Source organism: Drosophila sechellia, chromosome 3L (assembly GCF_004382195.2).
Source record: "Drosophila sechellia strain sech25 chromosome 3L, ASM438219v1, whole genome shotgun sequence".
In the NCBI taxonomy this organism is placed as follows: domain Eukaryota; kingdom Metazoa; phylum Arthropoda; class Insecta; order Diptera; family Drosophilidae; genus Drosophila; species Drosophila sechellia.
This window is the reverse complement of record NC_045951.1, coordinates 11,584,991-11,608,674: the sequence shown is the minus strand read 5'-3', so window position 1 is coordinate 11,608,674 and position 23,684 is coordinate 11,584,991. Positions and strand designations below refer to the sequence as shown.

The 23,684-nt window shown below is 40.6% G+C and overlaps 2 protein-coding genes across 2 annotated transcripts in view; both read left to right on the top strand.

Annotated features, from left to right (window-relative positions):
• The window catches only part of LOC6605359 (putative dipeptidase NECHADRAFT_87110), an 86,769-nt gene that overhangs the window by 27,587 nt on the left and 35,498 nt on the right, over nt 1-23,684 (top strand). The gene's annotated exons all lie outside the window — the stretch shown is intronic.
• On the top strand, nt 22,430-23,660 carry LOC6605364 (peritrophin-44). The gene is made up of 2 exons (XM_032720208.1): nt 22,430-22,499; nt 22,552-23,660. Exons 1-2 carry the CDS (start codon nt 22,493-22,495, stop codon nt 23,574-23,576), a joined length of 1,032 nt encoding a protein of 343 aa, XP_032576099.1. The 5' UTR covers nt 22,430-22,492; the 3' UTR covers nt 23,577-23,660.

Genomic DNA, 23,684 nt, shown 5'->3' with positions numbered 1-23,684 from the left:
GCCGGGGGAAAACTTAAGTGGCAGAAGATTTCGTACGAATATGCTGTGCATTTCCACAAATATTCATGGAGTTCTCGCTTATTTACTGCCATCTGGGCTCAGCTCACACATATCACGCTTTTCCAGTTAATGAGCCTGAATAATGCACTACGCAGGATATGCTGCATTTTTTTAAATTTTAAAGGATAATTTGGAATAAATCTAAAAAGTTTTTCAGCTGATAGCTAGACTTAATTGATTGCATCATTATTTAACCATTAGTTTGGGTTCACTCCACTGTGATGCTTGACGCTTTGTCCGTTATGAATTGACTTTCCTCCATGGATAATGAAATTTAAATTTTCACCTCCGCTGCCTTTCTCCACACTTTCACCTCACTTTCATTCCTGTGGCTTCTTTTTTGTTCCCGCATTTAAGAGGCGTGCGGTGCGTGGCAATGTCTTACGTTTGCATAGCTTTGCATAATAGTTTTTACAGCTGCTTGAAAGGCATTGCCGCCCACAAAGTGCGGCGGTGGGTGGAAAACCGGGGGTAATACACCGCTACAAAAATGCTCTGGGTACAGCGTATACAGAGGATTCTTAAGTTTGTGAAAAAAATAATCGGTATTTTGATCAAAACATTGAAAATAATTACCCAAATAAAAAATGTTATACCTCGCTGAGTTCGTTGTTTAAATACCAATCGATTTGCATTCAAGTTTGAGAATTCTAGGATTTTTCAATTTTTCGCAAATTTTGATGATGGTACCCCTTACAAAATATGCGAAAAATTAGCCAAAAATTAATTTTACAAAATCCGTTCAAAAGTGAAAGGGGTGGTTAGTATTGGTTATAAGGAGTAAAAAATGGTAATTCTTTTTGCTGTGTGACCATTTTTAGTCAAGTTATAGACAAAAAAGCCAAATTGAAAATTGTGTTTTTTACCAAAAATAGAATTTTTCCATTTTTTGCAAATTTTACATATACTTAATACACCATACATCATTATTACTTTTAATAATTGAAAGATTAAACCTAATTTGTACTGTAAAAGATAAGAGATCCTGGCCAGCTTCTGAGCCACCTTTTCTTCCAGTGTGGGAACTCTTTCCTTTGGCTTCGCTATGTAAGCGGATTGAACCCTCCCCCCGGCGATCTGCGCGTCCTTATTCTGTTTTCACGGTAATCATGTTGCAAAGCGCGTGTGTGTGTGTGTGAGTTTGTTTGTGTGCGGTGGTGATGGTGGACGGTGCAAATGTGTGTGTGTATTTAACGTAATTCAGCTTACAGCTTCGGAACAGGTGAGTGTTGCATAAATTTGCAAACATTTTGCAAGTCAGCATCAACTTGCCATCTGTCAGCAGTGGCGCAACTGGAAAGTATGAGTAGATCTGTTGCAGTTGCAAGGCTTTGCAAGTTTTTAAATTTCGATTTAAAAGTATTTATTGACACTTTTCAACAATCAGTACTGAGTTTAAGTTAGTAGCTACAATGAAAATAATATCAAAATGGAAAAATGCATTAAATGTTTAAAACAAGTTAAGCAACTAGTATGTGATGATCTAAACTGAAACCAATTGTTGAAGAAAAACAGTTTCTGGATTGCTGAAACATTTTTGAGTTGTGGCAGTCCAATCCCCATTGTAAGAATTTCCGCCTTTGTCACTGTCCGCAAACAAAGTAGTGCCTTTGGAGCTGCGCTCGTAGTAGTCATCACCATCAGCATCAGCATCACCATCTTTAGCATCATCATCATCAGGAGCTGGCTGCAATGCGGGGAAAGGCGGCAAGCTCCAACGCGAAAGTTGCAGGTTGCCGTGGAATTGATTTTCCCCTTTAACGATGTGCCATGTATCCTGCTTTTCCCCTTTATTTTTCCAAACAAAGCCCCTTCCTTGGCCAACGCAGATCTCTGTGCAGTTGCATGTGCAACATCAAGGGGCAACAACAATGCGCACAACTTTGCCTCCTGGCAGACATAGCAAGTCATTTTTCACGTTCCGTTTTGTTGAACACAAACACAGCGAGAAACAGTGGATGTTTTTGTGATTGCAATAACAGAATAATATTGTACTTATTGTAGAAGAGTGAGTCCAAATTGACTTGGTACTTTTGCCCAAAGTGCTCGAGAAAAGGAAAATACTCGAAAATGGCTAAAGTTTAAATGTAAAATGGTCTTAGTAAGGTAAAGTGTAATTTTCAAATATATCTATAATTTATACATATTTTCATAATTTTTACATAAACAATTTTCCAATAAATTGATATTTTTCCACTGTACCTCACGTGGAAACCAAGTTATGAAAACAGTCCGCCCCTTGTCAAGTCACGGTTTTTCCATAAAACCTTTTTTTTTATACGACTTTTACTTTCTGCTGTTGGAATTTTTTTTGCCCAACAAGCCGGTGAACATACAAAGTTATTGAAAATATGATTTGAAATTCAATTGCCGACCGCGTGACTGCAGTCAATGAAATTGAAAATCCTTGTTAACCCGATGATGGAGTGAAAACGAAATAAATAACAAATGTAAATGCTGAAGTCAGTTTTCTTGTATCAGTCACAAGATACGACTACGCCCTATCAATCAGTGTAACTCGAATGTGGAGGGTTGAAGTTCTACGAAGAAGGATTGCATCTGCTGGATGCACACAATCCTTCGAGTCCCCCTAACAATTAGGTCCTTTGAAATGTGTGTGCACGTATTCCAAATGTTTGTTGAGGGCAAGCCATGGTGCTAAGGCCTGCTGGGCAGGATAAAGTGAGCAAATTGATGTGAAAATGCAAGTGATTCGATTTTTCATGTCCAGACGATCCGACGAGGTCCGCCCTGGACCCGCTTGATTGTCGTCCTTGACGTTGATTTGATGAATTATTGATTTGTTTGATTAATCGCCGGGTCGACTGGGGTGCCCAGCAGGCTGTCCGGATTCCTCGAGATGGCGAACAGGTCCTGCACAGAGAAAGATATTTACAATAAAAGTAACCAAAGTGGTAAAGGGTTTTCTCTACACTTTCTCGCAGTGTAGTTGTCTGCAAACACTTTAAAAGGTCTCGCTTTAATGAGAGCAAGGCATGCTGCCCAATTGGGCGAGCAATCGACTGCTAAAATCCTTTTTATTTACTTCGAAGAGATTAAAACTGCACTCGACTGTCAATGAGATTCGAGTCCTCAAGATTCTGCACCTTCTTTGGCCCATTAAAGTTCCCAATTCCGGCAGCTGTCGTGCCCCCAAAAGATAAATGGGAACAGGCGAAAAAAAAGGATGAAGAAAAAAAGAGCGAAATAAAGGGAAAGAAGAAAAATTGGAACGATGCAAAAAATGTGAGGGAAATATGAAAAACAACGGCGGCAGCAATTTGCAGCAAGGACGTACAGGACATGCCACAACAATGGCCCTGTTTGTCCGAGTGGACGTGCCGCAAGATGGGGGTAAGCGACAAAAAGCGGAGCCGACTCCCACGGAGGCCAAAACAAAAAGTTACCCAACGTCGGACAAGTGTCAAACATCAAGAAAGGCGGAATAAAGGGGCTGGGGCCAGGACCACGCCCCTGAATCATACCATTGAAACTGTGGGAAAACGGAAGTGAACAGTAAACATTATCATACCCGGTGACATTTTTGCTTTCTTGGGAAAAAGTTAAAGAAAATAATCGCCAGTCATGGCAGAATGTTGATTGTCTTGTCAACTTACTCTTGCTGGAAAGTGCAGCCTGACAGCAATGCAATAACAATTCAAATAAACTTGTTTCATAAGTCTATAAAGTATTTAAGTATTTAAAGTATTTAATTTTAGTCTGCTCGGCAAGCTAAAATAGCTTAAAACTCCGTTAATACTTATATATATTTGTTGGCATATATGTAAGTAATTGTGGTCCTTCTCCAACTTTCACCCAACATTTTAGGAAAATTGTATTTGTTTTTTCCTTTTACCCAACCTGCAGCAAGACCTCTTTAAAAAACCATCCATCCACATTTGACTTTGCGCTGTGAGGCAGGTGGCATGAGTAAACGAAAATGCTAAAAAAAATTGAGCACAACACATTAAATGTAAATCAACATTAGCTACGACATTATGATTATGCTGATGGACAGAAACATTTGGGTAGCTACCAAAGAACATTAATCAAAATCATAAACGTGCCCCAACCAAATCGCCTCAAATAAACGTTGCTACTCCAGTGGAAACAGAGGGAAACCAGGGGGGAAACGTCGACCTAATGTTCAATTTTTATTGCTCCGAACCGAATCGAAATGAATCGATTCCTTAATGTATGCCAAAGTAGGAGACAAGCAAAACAAGGAACGAGGACCTTCCAATCCCACGAAGAACACTGCGATAACTCGTATGACATTTGCCACTGGTTGCCTCCATGGATGATTAGGCAGAGGCGCCAACGCACACGCAGGACATACATTATGTATTCGCTCCAACTGCCAGGTCAATTGGGATTGGGGGGAATGGGTGGAAAAAACACCAGCCCCCAAAGGTAAGTGAGCCAATTTTGCTGACTTGTCACTTCCGGTCAAATGGCTCTGAATGCCGCCGCCTAACCAGAGGCATAAATCTTCAGGAAAATATGGGAGGCGGTTGTTGTATTTACCTTCCTATTTGCTGGCCCACAGGGAAAATGGAAAACGTTGGCAATCTGCGAAAATTGCAGATGCCGTTGAATGCGCATGAAATTAATGAAATTAGGCGATGCCAATGAATTTCCCCAGTTGTCAATAATCCACAATCGCACACATATTATTCATAACTCAGTTTGCACAAGCTGACTAACACATGACCACAACGATGAATAACTTGGAATATGTCTGCAGGGGATAATACTCCAACGGAAAGGGTCGATCCACTGGCATATTCATGACAGTTTATAAATCTGTAAGTGATTTTTATGCGAATTTATCGACATTGCAGCTGACACGTCCACGAACTCAACCCATCGGTTAACATTTGCCAAAGTGTCTGGAGTTATTTCAGATTTGGCACATGATTGGCTGAAATTTAAACTTCATGCAAAATGAGTTCAGCTTTACTTGGGACAAGACAATTTCTTTATTACAAATTCCAATTAGGAGGTTCGAGAGAATTTAATTGGATTTGAGTCGAGCAAATGTGCCTCAAAAGAGCTTGAGTAATTTCATTCCCTTGAGTTAGGCAACTTTAAGAGTCCTGCAGCTAATGTCCTGACCTGTGATATGGACCATTTCAGGATTTGCTTACTATCCAAGCCGTTAAGAGGCCCTCAAAAGGCTCGACCTTGGCCATTTGCCTTCAGTTGAAAGGACTTTCGCGCTGCGTCAGCTGGCGCTGGTAACAAATGAACTCATTTGTTCTAATTTAATCTTATTACATGGAGATTTATTGCCCTGCGCATGATATGGCAACCCTTTTCGGTGCTGCGACCTTCAGGAGGTTCTAAACCAAAACCCTGAACCAAACCCCCACCCTAAAGTTTAAAAGAGAAGAGTTTGAGTTTCAGTTTGAGTTTGAATGCTTGGCGGAGGGCAATTTAAAAAGCGATTCAAGCGAAAGTGCTCGAAAGTTAATTATGATTGATTGAGTGCCATTGATGGCGACACGGAGGCGGGAGAATTGATTTTCGTGACTGCCGCGACTCGTACATTTGACAGCCGAGTGTAATTGACAGACTAGCATTGCGCATACGCACTGTTGATCGAATTTTAAAGAGCGAGGCGTGTAAACGACTTTGCCAGCCGGTTGGCCACCAAAAACTCCCAACTTACAGAGTTTCGCCCCATTGCCGACAAAATCAGGCGGCAATAAAATGGGTTACGTTTACGGTTTTATGATTCCCATGGCATTTTGCACAGGGAAATGTAAATAATTAAAAATAGTAAAAGTTTAATGAGCATCGGGTGCCATAAAAACAAATTAAAACCAACAACACGAACAGCAGCGACACAAATGGAATTCCCTACACTAGATGATGGCTTGTTTTAGCCACTTAGAAAAATTTGTGACTTTACTACCTAAGAGTAGAAATAACTTATAAATATAGCTATATAGCCACTGTAGAATCCTTTTAAAGTCAGTTCTTAAAGTCTGCCCACCATCTCAAAAGATTTATATCCTAGTGGGCAGCTCCCATTTGGACACCGGCAGTTTATCTTAGTTCGTAATGAATTGAGATGAGTGGGTTATGCTCCTGACAGGATTGCAGTTTGTTAGTTGCACCACCCATCAACTACCGCCCACCAGTCACCACCCACCGCCCACCGCCCACTGTGTAAATAAGAGCAACCTTGTGCCAATTGCTAGTGTGTGCAAGTGCTTGTGGGTGGATGCGTGCGGCACTATTTGTATTGTCCTACCAGTTTTCGGCATTTGAGCAGATTTTCCATGTGTGTTTCAGTTCGCAGGAAGGAAAGCCATCTTGCGGCTGTACAGTGGGGTTGGGATGGAGAAAATCACGTAAATTCCAGCATTGATTTATATGCCAAGCAACCAATTACGGCCAGACGTATACACAGATTTGAATTCCAACTATTTTCATTGTTGCTTCCCAAAACCATGTGAGCTAATTAGATGTAAATACTAACAATATGTGGCGAATGATTAGTAAACAGAATTAAATTGCAGTTAGATGGAGCAGCAGTCTATGAAAATATTTCCTGATCTTCGGTTTCAGATGCAACTGAATTGAATTTTTGGTCTGAAAATATATTGCACAGTAATAAATATTCAACGCTGCTGGATTTACTAAGAATGATTCACTAAATTTATTAGTGTAATTTATATTAAATTGTGCAAATCAATTGATTGCTGCAGTTGTTAGCTTTTAATTATTGGGCTGACATCCGCACATTGAAATAGAAAAGTTAGTTAATAACTAGTTAATAAGTTTCGGTTAATAAATTGACTGACCAATATTACTCATAATTTGTATATTGCAAACAGTGACTGGTCAAATCTCGTTAGTTATTTTGGTATGAGATTCACATACAAATGAACAATCGATGTATAAAATGTTAATAATAATATAGCCCATTGTACAGACCTTATCTGCTATGGCCACTTGCCACTTGGTGCATCCCTCGACTTTCATTTTTAATGGGCTCTCTCTGTCTCTGTCTCTGTCGGAGTCTCCGTCTCTGTCTCTGGATCTGTCCATGTCCTCCTTGTTGTCCACATCCATGTCTGATTCGATGGCTGTGCCTGCGATTGTCGCTTCGCCAGTCCATGGTAATTTATGTGCAGCAATCTAAACTCATTTAGCACGCAGCGAGGCGAATATGTGGCCAGACACTGAGCCGCATTGCCGGTTAAGCTCACATAGCCCTACTCTCCACCCCCAACCTCCGAACACCCACCACCGACCTCCAATCTCCAACCGCCGACCTGACCCCGATCCTTTGACCCGCATTCCGACGGGGGTCCTGCTCCTGCAATAGGCAAAGCTGTATGTCGGCGCTGTTTGTCCTTAAATTGGCTTCGCCTGGTGGCTCTGCTAGTGCCAATGGCAGTGCATCCATGTCCGTGTCCTCCACAATCGCATTTGGTGGCACTTGGCGACCCCGCTCTCCGCCGGCATGAACTTATCCTGTTGACACTTGGCTTCGTTATTTAGGAGCACCGCAATTCGTACCGCACATCTTTGTACTTCGCTGGTTCGGCGGTTTTCATATCCAAAAAGGCGCAGAAGCCTACACATTAAAATAAATTAAATTATGAAAATTTATAAATTATTATAAATTATGCAATGAAAATGTTTTTTTTAAATATGCTAAGTTGGAAGTAATTAGATAGATTTATTTACTTTTTCACGGTAAATAATCGGAAACTAACTTGTTGCTCTTCGCTTTCCTAATATTAACCAAATTATTTTCGTTAAACTTTATAAATAAATCTGAAACTAACTAAGAACTCATTTAATTTGAGCATATTTTAGCCCAATTTACTCTGTGTGTACGCACAAGTTAGTCAACTAGTTTGCACTCTGCTGATCCTTGGGCCTCCTTCCATGGCAGCTGTTGCTCATTTCCTTCGACATTTGCATCACAAGCAGCCACACAAAATCAACAGACAAACAAAAGGTAAACATAGACAGCCGCACACTCGGTCACAAAATACGCACACATGCAAGCAGCATTCATATTTATTAAGAGCGTTCGTCCTGCGGTTGGCAGACCCCGCTTATCCCCACATCCCATTGCGCCCACTTTGCCCCCATTTTCCCCCCAAGCTGTGCGTCGTCGACAAGCTTTTCATTTCAGTCTTAATTCCTTTTGAATAATATCTACCACTTAAACTTACAAAGCTTCAAGACCGCACATGACACAGGCACACACACACACGCAGGCATTTCATGTACTTATCGCCAAGTACAATTCACGTTCGCGTTTTGCACTAAGAACATGGAAGTAGAAAAAGGGGGGTAATATATAGTATATATACATTTTTCTTATATAATTTACTTTCATTTAAAACAGTTATCAGTAATTACTGTACATGTTATGTATGCAAACATATACAAGTATGCAAAACATGCAAGATTATATCACTCATACGCAATGTGGTCCTTACAAAAAAATCTAGCCAATTTGTTCTTGTTTATTATCACTTCCACTAAAATATACTACTTAAACTCCTATACAAATAGCAAAACAGTAGTATTATACTTGATTTATTGACATGCTCTGGATGACCTTTATCCCTATATGGCACGCCCCTTCATTTAATAAAACAAAGTGTTTTATGCATATATACTGGTATTTTGTTTATCTTTCTTGCACCGCTGCAAATGTATAAATTCTGGTTAGAATTGTGGCTTGCCTGGTTTCCCAATTATTTGCGTTCTACAAGTGAGTCTCGATGTGCTTTCCACATTTGATATCATCTTGAAAACATTTATGTATGTTTTTGCATTCGGAGTTCTCTTTCGACATTTAATGGTACACATTCTGATTTTGTTTGTTCTGATTGTCTGTCATTCCCGAATGTCAACAGTGAAGTCAAATAGGCCCACAGGCCAAATGTGTTCCTCGAATTAATTACGGTTGTCACCGCGCTAAATTGCCACCGAATCTGCGGTGGGTGAACCCGACCTTCAATGTATCTGCTACATAAGACAAACACAATAACAGTTTCGCCACGGGCCACGTGCTCCGTATGTAGATACATGTGATTATTCGGTTAGTTAGTCGGGATTAGCATATTAAGTCATAAGTCGCGGCAGTTGTGGCTACATTTCTCACATAACATTTAATCTGGAGCTTAACCTTAAGCTATTATTCAGTTTTAAGAGGTAATTTTTAAGGTATTTATCTATATTTTAGCATAGGAACTAAACAACAAGCAAAATATATCATATTTTGAAAGAATCTTTTGATGTAATATGAAAAACACACGGATAGAACTTTTTTTATAGTTTATAAACTGCCAACTGATACTACAGTCATGAAATACATTTTTAGCAATGAATATATAAGTCAGGTTTTGTCGCTGCGTCACAGGGAATATTATATGTTTTGAATATAGAAGATTATTATTTGTGCATACAACATTTGCCAGTGAAATGCATTATTCAAGTGCGTTTGTGAGTGGCGAAGCCTAGTGACATGACTTTTTAAAATGTCATAGAATTAATTCTTTTTTGTGAAGGCATCGTTTTCAAAGGCCGCTGTGGAATATTGAATAGTGAACTGGGTGAATCGTCAGATGAGCGGACTGCAGCATTTTCAATTTCCCGCCATCGGCAGTGACGTTTTTATCTGCTGGTCGACAGAAGCAGTTCGTACAGTACATACTCATATGGTATATACTCGATATATATAGCCAGCAGATCGCATGTCATGTCGGATGCCAGCTTTCTGACGATTACTTCCACTGAAAGGTAAACTTATGGACAGCAGCTGCAGCGTGCAAGGATGTGCACCCATACACACACACGAGCGGGATCCTGGACGGGTGCATCCTTGCAGCTGGGGGCGTGGCAGCCCGCCCAACCAGTACACACGCACAACAGTTTGGCGAAGCAAAAACCACACCTGTCCAAAGGCAAAGGTCACTGGGCAGCAGCTTTGCGAGGGCAGCTCGGAAAGTATTGCTAATTGACTGTAATGCGCTTAGCTGCTGCCAGAAAATATCAAATTACCTTGTTGGTAAATGAAATATTTTCCATTAAAATGCTTTAACTCGCAATATTTGTGTATAAAGGTGATGTGCACACTTAATAAATATTGTAACGTTATACTTTCAAGCTAAATCGGATTACCCAAACTATTCTTTATAGGCAATAGCGCAATAAGGTATTAAGTATTAACAAATATACATAGTAGCAAATGCTACAGAAAATTAGAACAAATATAAATGAATGCACAAAAGGTATTTATCATTCTAGTATAATACAAAGCAAACTTCATTAAAGTGGCCGCCTAAAAAATGCACAGCACACTTCAAACAAAGCCTAATTCTTTACAAAACAATTGTTGAAAATGCTTTTATTTCTTTGGTAAACTTTACGCCCAAGCTAATGGCATTTCGCAAAAAACTTGCCCCCCCTGCGATGTGTAAACGTTGGCAGATTTACAAAGTGAAAGCTTACACAGCTCGTCCCTTTTCTCGTTTGTTTACTGTGCCGACCCTCGCTGTCCTGCGTGCAGGACATGTTGGCCGATGTCCTGCGGCCAGCAGGCTGTCAATGCGAATATTTCATATAGAAAACAACTTTGACCCTGTGGTCCACGAGGCATCCCCATTGTTTGGCCAGCTCCCACCGCTCCACTGCTCCTGCCGACCCCACCCCCAGCCACCGCCCTTCTTTAATTAACCACTGACCACTAGTTGCTGCTGCCCACGTGTGTGTGTGGGTGTGCGGGTGTGTGAGTGGGCGCCATTGGCGAGTACGTGCTAATGTAATCCTCGTCGTTTTAATTACAAAATTCCACAAGGTCCTTGGCCATTTAAGCGACAGCTGCAGCCTCAAGTGGCCAAAAGCCGTGGCGACCAGTCACAGAATTTTGGCAACTCCAGATGTCCGTTTAATTCACTTTTTGCAGTGTGTGCAGGCCTCCTAAAACTAACGTAACATTCTATTATGCACGCAAAAAAATTGGGAGAAATTGATAAATAAATAATTATTAAAAATATTATTATTATTAAGTAAATTAAAATTCATAAATAAGTACATTTATAATACATTGAATAATTATATCTAATAGCAAGAATAAATTAAATGTTATATGTATTAATATTCTATTTATTTAAAACATATTTAATATTATTCCTATATTTTAGTTATTTTCTATATTTATATTTATTTATTTAAAATGCAGAGATATTGATTTCAATACATGTTTTTTTTTGCGTGCAGTCAGTGGCTTAGGTGCGATTGTCCTGCTGACTCGTCCAGAAGTCGTGCCCATGTCCTGTTCAGCTCGCATTGCCTCACCTCGCAATTAGTGAAACTGCCAGTTTGGCACATTTCGACTGCCATCCTTCGCAGTGGCTCAAAAGGCTTTTTGCATTTAAATTGACATCAACTCGGCCACAACAACAACAACAACAGCAGCAGCAAAGGGGCGATACGTCCGTGATGAAACTCCATGCTGTTGGTTGGCATACACTTAATTATGCTCCTTAATTGCCATGGCATCGACTCGCCCCGCGTGGGCCAGACATTCGCATCGCATTCAAATTCAGGATCTCTCAATTGCGGGCACGTTCCAGACGCCACAGGTCTGAGGAAGAAGTTTTCTTGCCTTAATTCCGCGAATTTCATTTGCATTTTGAATATCTGCAATTTATATTGATGAAGAACTCTTTCAGGTTCGCTGAAAAGGTGGTAATGGACAGGACCTCTGGGGAAAAATACACGGAAAATTATCAAATGGCTGTCATAAGAAAATATTAAGTACTGGAGTTCAATAAAATGTTTCTACAATATATCTATATTTTTAAATAATTTTTTATGAATTTGCAAAGCTAGTTAGTTAGTAAAGAAAGTATGTAACACATTTCATAACATTTCTTTCTGTGTCTTTAATATAAGGGTGAAACTCTAAATCACTGTCTATTAATGCATTGCGCCCTATGGCGCAAATTGGTTAAAACTGTCTAACCAATTTCGTTATAAGAAAATCATAGTCCTAGTGTTTAAGAAAGAAATCAAATAACTTAATATCCATTCAGCGAAGTATTAAAGAATCTTTATTTGAACTTCGCAAGTAAGACAGAAATGAGTTAATGAAAATCCCATTGCCGTAAATATGCGTATATCTTCAAGTTCTCAAACTTCGAGATCATTTATATTAATATAATTATGATCATTTTCCTTACGAGTCCTTTAATTTGACATATAAAAGTTGTCAGCTGCGGCTGCGGATGACGTTACTGTGGGGAACCCCGTTTTATAAATACTTGGCCTGCGGCTGAAAATGTTAGCTTAACAATGCAAATTGCTCTGTAAACAGCCGAGTTGACTGCAAAATTACGCATACGCAGCGTTAGCCGTACGATAGCTGATATAAGCGAAGCATAATGTGAGTGTGTGCTAAGCACTTGGTAAATGCTTGCCAACTGACAATGGCAACTGGAGCTTCAGCTCGATTATTCATTTTAAAGTTGGGAGTTGAGAACTCTTTCAGAAATGCTGCACTAATCTATTTTAATTGGGTTACTTTGCCAGAAGATCTATTAAATGTCTAACATCAAACGTTGTATAATGGTTTGCATAATATTTAATATTTTAGCATCCCTGCGAGGCTTCTAATCCATAAATCGTTGCGATAGTTATATAACCTAAATAACCTTCTAATTAAATAACCTTCTAATTAAATTCGCATTGTTTCGCTTGCATGGCGGCAAATCGCATTACATGACTAAACTAGGGGGCGACCCATTCATTATTCGATTCGGAATCCGCTAAATGCAAACATATTCCAACAGCAATGGCAGCGTCGATGGCTTTTAAAGTCCCATGTCCCATGTGACAGCGGCAACAGTTCGTGGTGCAATTTCCGCAAATTAAAAGATATCACTTACAGCAAAATAATTTTCCAAACCGCAAAAAGTTAGTCATCGGTGAGCGGGGTGGCAAAGCAAACATGACACGCCCACACGATATTTGTCCGCTGAAAATGCAACTGGCATGGACGGAATCCTTTTTTTTTTTGTTTGTTTGGCTACCGCGTTGACAGCAAATTGAATTAGAAACGCATTTTAACGAACAAAAGTGAGCGGAAAATAGTGATGGCCAGATATCGATATGGAAGAATTTAGCTGGCTTAAATCGGACGTGTGATATTAGTAAGACTACTAGATAATAGGTCTCAAATAATTTTAGAAATTTACATATTTATTGGATAATCCCTTAAATAGTTTATCCACAAATCCTTTGAACTCTAAAATCTATTTAAAAGGATCTAAAGTATTCTGTAGCTACATATTCGTACAAAACGAAACTCAAAAAATGTTGCATACTTATAGGGGATCTAATGATTTCTTATGATTTGCGTGTAAAACTCAATATATTAATCTTTTTTTTAACATCGGATCCTATTTAATACGATCATCATCACATCCCTATTGCTGTTCATATGTGGGTCGCGTCCTGATGGCAGATGCAAGCTACATACAGAGAATCCGGATGTGAACAATGACAAACCGCAAAAATTCAATTTAAAGTTCGTATTTCAATGCCGAGCATTCGCACCAGAGTGTTTGCGTGGAGGGGGGAGAGTGGAAAATGGGAAAGTGGGTAAGTTACTGGTACATTGGGCCAAGTGCCAAGGGATACGTGCATGTAATTGGAAAATATTGAACTGTGAACAAGTTTTCTATCCAACGCAAAGGCATTCCAGACACGGCAAATTTATTATGCCTGAGAGCAAAGTTTCATTGCAGCCAAGTCAGAAACAGTAAGCAGGCGGATGCAAAATTCATAGATCCATTCGATAAAATCCGGAAAATTGATATCCGGCCATCAACATCCGAATGGTGTGTCTTTATCGAAATGGATGCGATTGACGGGCCCGAAGGATATCGTAAATATTGGCATTGCAAGCAGTATTGAGTGCGAATTAAAAAGATAAAATAGCAACAGCAAGCCAAATTGAAAGTATAATGTTTCATTACACTTACCACTTACTTATGAAGCTTGTTTAAACCCCACATAACCCAAATGAATTCTTCAATTAAAAGCAAAGCAATTGAGCAAGGGATTTGGAATTGCAAAAAAGGCGAACAACAAATGCTTTGCAGTCCAGTTGAATTCCAAATTCATACATAACAATTCCTTTTCAAATTACTTTCTACCTCCCAGGCGAATCTGCACTTTGATTTAGTAGTTTACGTGGCTGCGGGGATTTCCAGGGGATTTTTATGTTTACTGTGGAGCTTAGCGCAAGATCCGTCGTAGAAACAGGAAATGCAAAAAATCAGAAATCCCGTCGCGCGACCCCACACACACTGACTCAAATATGTGCTCGCACACACACTCGCCGCACTTTGGCATTTGTCATAATTACAAATCCTGGGAAGACGAGGAGCTGCGCGAAACGCCATAAAGTGAGAAGAAAATACGCAAATTTGAAAATTTCATCTCCGTTTCGTTGGCATGGCTGCTTTACAGGGCCAAAATGATACCAACCAACAACCACCGCAGCGCCTTTGGTCGGCAATTATTAACATCTTACGGAAAGGGCGGCGCGCATTTATGACTGCACTTTTCACATCCGTTTCCGCATCCGTCTGTCGACACTCACACACATGCAGAGCTTACACGCAACAAAATTTGAGCTGGCATAAATAAGAAAGCATAAATAATAATTTAACTTATTATTATGAAATGAAATCTTTGTACTTATATATGTTTCTTAAATATGCATTTTAATATTAAGTGCAAATTTGTGTCCTACATTTTTTTCTCTCTGTGAAAAAATACACACACTGCCAGAAATTCATTCATTTTTTGTTGTGGGCGTGGGGTGAACAGGTCGGTGGGCGTGGCCGCTGTTTGCTGGCAACAGCGAAAGCAATTTCACTTTACATTTGTTTTACGGCATTTGCTGCCACACATCTGTGCTCCGTGCGGAGAAAAGTGAGAAATGTGGGTGAAAGTGGGTGACTAGGTGGTTTGTGGGCGGTGGTGCGGCGACAATATGTTCGCTGCGTTTTTCCCCCTCATCCCACTACCCCCCGTTGTGCTCCACCGGTGATAAGTATTTATTATTATGCCTCTTAATGGGCGGAATGCTTTGCTTTGTGCTTTTACCCAAATGAGTTTCCCTCATTAGAGCACCGCTCTTACTTTGGGGACTTTCACTCCGGATTACTGTTTGATGGTATTATTACGAACAGCAGCTCGTATTTTAGACTAGAAATATTAATTCCAGGAATTTTGGCCAAGATGTAAATGGTGAAAGTACGTCGACTTACAAACATGTGTTGCTGCCTTGAACTAATGCCATATTTTATAATTGAATCTATTTTTGCTTGCGGACTTTACGCTTCTGGCTGCTAATGCATTTGTTTTTATTATTTATAATCATAAACATTTAATTCGCAAAACATGTTTGTGCAATTTATATGAACTTCAAGCGAAACGTAAGCACATTGAATCGTTGTGTTAATTACGGACATAAACAAGTAAATGTTTCGTTATTTGCATTCGACTTTGTTTGCAATCCGAAGAAGCCTGACTAAGACGAGCCAATAAAGTTAATGCGCTCCATTAACTGTGTATCTCTAATTATCCGCGGAGAGAGCGAATGAAATGTGTATCCTGGCACAGTATCCTTCCAGCTTTTTTTGCACTTTATGCGAGCACACAGATTTGCCGGATTCCGTTTCATGTTTGCATGGTTTATTGTCTGGCGAATAAAACATTTTGTTGCGGGCGATGCAATAAACGCGCTGCAATCGTTTCATTCCCATATTGCCAAACCAACAATTCATTCTTGAACATTCGCCGAAAGACCCATTAAAAGGGGGGTGGGGTTGCGCCACCCGGTGGCAAGGACACTGCACAAGATAAATGCTTTTCGGCGCTGGCATAAGGGAAGGATTCGATTTTATCGGCAGCTCGGCGTTGCCCAATTCGCAGGTTATTAAAAAGCGATATTACGCCCTGGCCGTCCTCAATTTATGAATTATTCATTCAAGCGGGCTTTCCTTTTGTGTGTACCTGTGCTCATAACATTGCGAAAAGAGTGAGTATCCAACCCACCACCACCCCCCAAACGCCCAATATGCAGATTATTAATTTACACAACATGGCATATGGCAATATGGGAAATAATTATTTTAAAAGCATCCGCGTATCGAGTAAACCCCCGAGAGCTGGCAGGGTCGCTTTTAAGAGTACGAAATTAATATCCTTCCTCGGGGGCAGCTGCTGCTGAAGGTCAAAGGTCAGCCCGTGCTCCACTCAGCGTGGCGAAGGTGAGAGGCCAGGTGGAGCGGTGGAAGGATACACGACGAAACGTGAAGGACTTTTCGACCCCCAAGCGTAATTTAATAGCGTTTTGTTTAGTTCATTGGACAAGAACGAGAGCAGGTCCATGGGCAACTTAAGTCTCCATTCTGTGAAGGACCAGGAGAAATTGCTTTATTGCTTCCACGAATATCTCGAATGAAAATTGCTCTACCGGAAAGTGCATTTCTTCAAGGGAATTCCCGTCTGTGCAAAACTTTCACTCACTTAAACTTAATGGATTAAATCTAATTTTTGGCCTAACCTCTGAATAACTAACTAACTTGCTAAGCGTCCTTTAGTAAGTGTAAATAACAAAATAATTAGTTATTCACACAATGTTATCACGGGTTAAGAAATCCCCTTTTCTTGTAATTTGCAGTTAAAACAAAAAAGTTATAAGCAGCGAGCAATTCAAAAACAAAAATTAATAAATTATAAGTAAAGTTTCGGCATTAAAGAAAGTGTTTTTGGGTTCTTCTAGTTACAAAGGACCCTGAATTTTGAAGCCGGTTATATTTCAGCTAACTTGGCTCCACATCCAATTACGAATTTAAACAATACTTTCGCCGAGGACAGGTCACGTTGGGACGACGAGTGACCGTAAACTCGCATTATTAACAAGTTGTGAGCAAATGGATTTGTGCCAAGTCAACCCGCCCACGCCAACACGCCCCTCTAACCATGCCCCCAAAAAACCGGCTTAACCCATTTCAGCCATTCGCCCGGCAATTTAGCCATCCATTCTCGGGGTTTTTCGGTGTCGCACGGAGCAGCACGTAAACATAATTAGACGCACATTTAAAAGGTCGTTAAACGCCACCAACACAACACGACCGCTCCGAGTATCCACCAAAGACCCATCTCAGGCAGCCCGTCGTCCCATGGAAATGTTGACCCAGGCGCCACTCACGCGCATTTGCATCTGGCCAAAGTGGCTGCCACCTCCACTGCCCGTGGTGCTCCTTTTGGGGCCCTTCATCCAGTAGCGCGTGACCGGGAAAAAGGAAAAATCGGTTGCGAAAGGACACTTGGAGCAGCATAGTCCCAAAAGTCTCAAAATACAAACCTGCTTATATTTGTGGGCATACAGTTTCGCTTATATTCTTTAATGCTTAAACATCAAAACATGCACTTAATTATATAATTTATAGTTAAGTATTGAAAACTGATTAATTCTCAGGTTCAGTAGATGGGATTTTCAACTACAGTATTACAAATAAGAACTGAAGTGCAATGAAATACTAAGAAATCACTTATTTGTGAAGCGTAGTCCGTTCCCTTTTTTACTTTAATTCATATTTTTTTCGAGTGCAGCAGCAGCAGAGTTTTGAAGTAGCAGCAGCAGCAGCAACATCAGTAATGTCAGCAACAGCAACAACTGGCGAATGCCATTAGCATCGTTCAGTTGGATGGAGGATGCCATGGCCCTGGCACAAAGCATCTGGGGAGTGTGCGAAGGTGCACTTGAGGAGCTTGTCAACGAGTCGACATTGTTTCAAGAGCGAGAAATGCGACTTTGGAGCCTTGAACACCACCACCCCCATCTGCAGACCCATCCATCGCTCCTGTGCACGCCAGTTAGACATGTGTCCCACGGACTTGAATTATGGAGGCACATTGCAAGTGTATAATATCCCAAATGGAAACTTCACTCATGTCTAGATGGTAGAGTAGCGGCATTGAGGTCTCTAAAAGGTTCTTACATTTATTTAGCGGAAGAATTGCATGTTCCCTTTTAAACAAGACCCCTGAGGAAACAAATTTTGTAAAATAAGAAAATTAAAAAAAATTTGATAACTCCATTGATCATCACAAATCAAATTTTATTTAATTTACAACTTGCTTGGAACAACTAGCTTAAAATATATTGTACACGGCCAAAACTTGCTATTCAAATGTCGCTTGAAAAATCGGATATTAGCCACCTGGTGGCATCATCTATTCCCAATAATTCACTGGCAGACACGTGTGCAATGCCAGAATTAGGCAGACTATATCCTTAAGTACTTCATGTTTCTTATTGTCTTATTTTGCGACCACCACCCATGCACTTTGACCCTTATAACTTATGGCTGAGCTGCCGCCACCGCTCCCCAGGTGGCGCCACACTAAGTCAACACGTGGCTTCTGGCAAAGTGCCTACACCTTATAATACCCCACCAAATGTGGGGGCGTAGCACTTTGGTGCCCATCTGGACCATACCTAGAATTCTCTAAGACCGTGCGATAAAAATGCAACATTTATGGCCGGTCGCTGTCGTTGCCTCGCCGTGGTTTCCACTTCGTGTGGCGGGTCCACTCTGCTACATCTGCCACTCTGGGGAAAAATTGTAACACCCTAACACCAAACGGGCACATTGGTATGCAAGTGATATTAAATTATTCAAGAAAAAAGCATTATGATAAAAAAAAATGTATCTAAGAAGTTATACTTTTAAATATCAAACTGATGGGATGATATATTCAAAGATGGCATTAGTTCTTTAAACGTGTACTTAAATCCTAAAGAGGGAACAAAATAGAGGTACATACCTTTGTTTAACTATATAAAAAGTATGTCATACTTATTTTAAACAGTGTAGAAAAATTTCTAACAATGTTGCTTAATAATGCTGTAAAATTCCTATTATCCTATATTCCTGCCATCTTGACCCACTGTATGTCCAGCCAGTCGTGACCTTAGTGAGTGGCCATTAACGCTTTTTTATCTGTTCATAAATTTTAATTTTGGCAAAATACTCCAAGTACGTGGCCCACCCAGAACCAAACCGAACCGAACCACACTTTGAACTTCTCCATCGAGACTGGGTGGGAAGCCACCATAATTCTTCTTTCAGCTTGCTTGGCTGCGGGTCTTTCGCTCGTGTTTGTTTGGCGTTTTCATTTGGGCCAAGGAAAATATGACTTGGTGGCCGCCTTTTGGCCGTGCAGTTTTCCTTCGGCCATTTTTCCGCCGAGCGCCGTGTCTTCGCCTTCAAGTTGAGGACCCGTGACCTTATTTCGCCAGCGGAGCATCCTCTTTGCTGGCGGACTTGTTTATCGTCCTTTGCATCTCATTGAGCTGGTTGCCTGCTATGAACAACATCCACCACCCAGCACCATCCGCCGAACGCTTTTCCGGAATCTCGGTGGGGTTACAAGGGCCAAAAGCAGGGGGCTTGTGTCTTTTCCTTTTTTTCCATTGCCTTGCCTCGCTCGGCACTTTTCATTTTTCTATTGCATATTTAACCTAATTAAAATGAGTTATATGAGACAGGTGGGAGAGAGCGTGTTAATCCTTGACCTGCTGACTTTGCCGGAGCTCATTTTCCCTGTTGCCCAAGTGGCTCCTTCTGCTGAAGATGTTTCGCTAACACAAAATGCTTAACGTCCACTTTCAACGTTTACTGAGGTTTATAGCTTCGCAAAATTGTGCATTAATATTTTATGTATTTAAAGATAAGGCACTTTCCGGAAGCTTTAAAAAAGCGAGCACTTAAATCATTTATGAATAATTTGAGTAGCAAACCAACTATCAAGACCAAAAGTTAATGCACAGATAATTGCTTAATATTGAGCATAAATTAATATTTGGTGTCACACAAATCAGCCATGAAAATTGTTGCTGGAGCTTAATTGATTTTTTAATAAACACAGTCAGGAATGTCTATTTTTTAATTATTTCCGAAATAGTGATGTATTTATTATTCAATAAAGGCGGAATTTACATAAGCTTAAATAGATACTTTCATGAATAAAAATAAAGCCGAACTTACTCAGGCCGCTTTGGGTCTCTGATATCATCAACTTAAGCCCAAAACTGACTTTTTACCCGCTTCTTATCATTGCAGGTATGTTAATGGAACCCCAGTCTCAACAAGTGAATCTCCTTGCCCGACAAACACCAAACAATGACCAGAAGCCAAGAGCAAACTAACCTAATGAATTTATGTACGGGGTGAAAGGTGAAAACGCACAAGGCCAGCAAAAGGCTCCAACTGAAAGTACTTAAGCCCATAAAATATTCAAGCCGTGAACATGTGGGGAAAATTACAAAGAACGCTCGGAAAATCCAGAATAGGGAAAAATGGGAGGTGGGAAATAGATGGACTGATAGAAGGACCCTCGATAAAATAACGAAATCTTAAACGGATACACAAAGAAAATAATGAAAACATTCCTTTTTTAATTTCGGCCTATTTTAAAACAAGTCCCCATTTTATTAGTAAATTCTTAAGATACGTAAAAACTGAGTTTTGATGAGTTTCAATATATTTCATATAAACATTTTACACTACCTATATTTTGTGTGTACTTCCTTAAACTTATCAAGTGCTCGGCTTCAGTCTCAGTCGCACAATTTGCCACTGTAGTGTAGCTGAATGGAGGGGATGAATGGAGATATGGGGATATGGAGCCTTGCTCCTGCCCTCGGGGATAGGCAGCCAGCCACTGATTGAAAAGAAAATTACGGCAAGTAGTCGGTTAGGTGGCCGTCAGATGGTCTCCGCATCGACAGCGCTGCTGACGAGCAGCATAAATGTCCTGCGGAGAGACGGGCGGAAACGGAAGCGAACGGCGCCGCCATTGGGACCAGCGGCCTTGAGTTCCGGAAGTGGTAAGCGCCAAAGGACCGGGAGCACACGGCTGCCAGCCATTTGCATTTAGGAGTACACATAGATACGTATGTATGATGATGGCAACTGTTTCCCACTGCTCCACAGAGCAGGTTTCTTTTTTACATTTACTGTGGAGTTTGTAAACCACTTTGAAGTGGAAGTATACCTCGTATACAGCTTAGAACAAATTAAATAGCAAATATGTATATAAAAGTTTAGTCTGAACTTATGAAAAACTCGAGTCTGCTGCTTGCCAAGTATTCAGATAGTTGAATATTGTGCGATTTTAAAGTTCGAAGAATGACAATAGAATGATACTTGACAAAGTTTACACATAAATTGTCTAAAAATATCCAAAGTTTTTTTTTAATAAACCCATTCTAGTTATAAGCAGTTAAAATCATTTGATTTTTCCACTGTGCCGACACTGGAGCAGCCCGAGGACTTTAAAGGCGCAGAGAAGAAGCAGTTCGTGTGGCACGTTGTGGATATTAAGCATGTCCTTAAGCATAAAATGTCAATAAGTGCAGCCAATCGATGCTAAGCAGTTTAAGTTGCGACAAGCCACTGAGGCACCGTCTCATTCCGAGTCCTTTTCGTCCTTCGACATATCCACTTTCCAGCAGGAACTGCGCTAACAATGCAAAGGACACGGAAAAGCACAATCACCCTCTAACACACACATTCAAACTTATCTTTATGCATGCGTCTCATATTTTCCGATAATCGTATTTGGATATGCGAATTTTTGCTTGCAAGTGACACTGAAAGAAATACATTATATCTAAATAAAACAAGAAAGCGTAAAATATTACTTTTGAAACGGAAACATTTTAAAAAATTTTTTTTGTACTCTTCGACAAAAGTTCGATAAATATGAATAAATTCCTACTTTTTCACTGTGTACATATCCTTTGTAATTTTTCTTCTTTGACTTGCCAACTTATATCAAAATTTCTGCTGAATTTTACCATCTTAGTCATGGCGTTGCAGAATATGCTAAATTTTTTTTCTTTACCTAAGTTCACTTCTACCTTGTTACATTTTGATGGCAAGCAACTTGCGTAAAAGTACATATTTAGTTTAAAGCAAATCGAATTCAACTGCTGACTTTAATAGCATTTTAAAGTGACATACTTTACTACCGTGTTAAATTCATCAAGTTTTGTAACTTTACGTCAGTAACTCTACACTTTATCAATTGAGCAACCGCTATGAAAGGGTTTCCCAAAAACGCTTTTTGCGAGAACATTTTGGGTAATCGACACCTTTCTTATCCGCTTGTCACTCATCCAAAACATTTCTAATTTCATTGTGAAAATATGTTCGCCCTTATCAGCTTGTTTCGATATCTACCCAACAAGACACGACAGAAATCCAAGATAAGTGGCTGTACTTAAATGTAGCAATAGATTGGGAAACGAGTTCAGTACGCGTTGTGTTCCGGAAAAGTTGGCGGTCTTACCAAAATGAGAGGTACTAAAAGCGGAGTGATGAATGACCAGAGACTAAAGATAGCTCATCGTAGTTCCGCCATGTGGATTCCACTTGGGTGTCATTTTGGCCATACTCGCGGAGATAAGAGGATTTTCGATGGAGGACAAGTGCAAATTGTGGGCTGGAACTGGCTATATTGGCGATCCCAGTGACTGCCAGGCCTGGGGATATTGCCAGGACAACAAACTCATCGATAGACGTAGCTGCACTGAAGGATTACTATACAGTTTCCGAAATGGCACCTGCAAGAGGGCATCGGATACGATTTGTCAGTCCCAGCTTTCGGAGATTTGCGCCAGCCTCGAGCCGTGGAATTACGTGGCCAATCCGGCTGATTGTCGGAGATTCGTCAAGTGCGCGGATTTGGATGATCCCACTTGGGGCGACTGTGGTGTGGGCCAGGTGTTTAGCAACAAGAAGCAGACCTGCCTCGAGGAGGTTGCCGGCTGTCCACAGGATAATATCTGCTCCCATATGAAAGATGGCTCCTTTGTGGGCGATCCCAAGAGCTGTCAAAGCTACTATAAATGCCATAATGGATTTGGCACCCTGTTGAATTGCTCCGTTGGGCGATACTTTAACCGCAAATCGGGTAATTGCCAATCCTGGGTGCCGCATTACTGCTCCAAGGATGATGAGGAGATCTTGCTAACGCCACCATCTACGGACCATAATATCTGCTCCAAGTATTATCCTCGGGATAGAGATGGAGTACAGCTCCTGCCGGATCTGATGACCTGTTATGGATACTACTCCTGCACTTCCCAGTTCGACGTGGGCCAGTGGAGCAGCTGCCCTTGGGGACTGCACTTTGAGTGGTGGAGCCAGCGGTGTGCCTCGCCGAAGGACAATAGCTGCTCCTACGATCGCTGCGCCAATAGGAACCAACTAATGGTGGCCACCATTAACACGAACTGCAGGGAATTCACGATCTGCCAGGATAATCGTTCGATGAGCTCGCAAAAGTGTCCCGACGACTATCCATATTTCAATGAGCTATTGGGACAGTGCACCGATAAATACCCTAATCATAGGGTGTGCTACATGGATGGATAAATTTCATCAAATTATTACAAATTAATAATATTCCACTAATAATTATAATTATAATAAGGAAATTAAGATGTTATCAAAACGGAATACGAAAAGTGATTTGAATTTTAG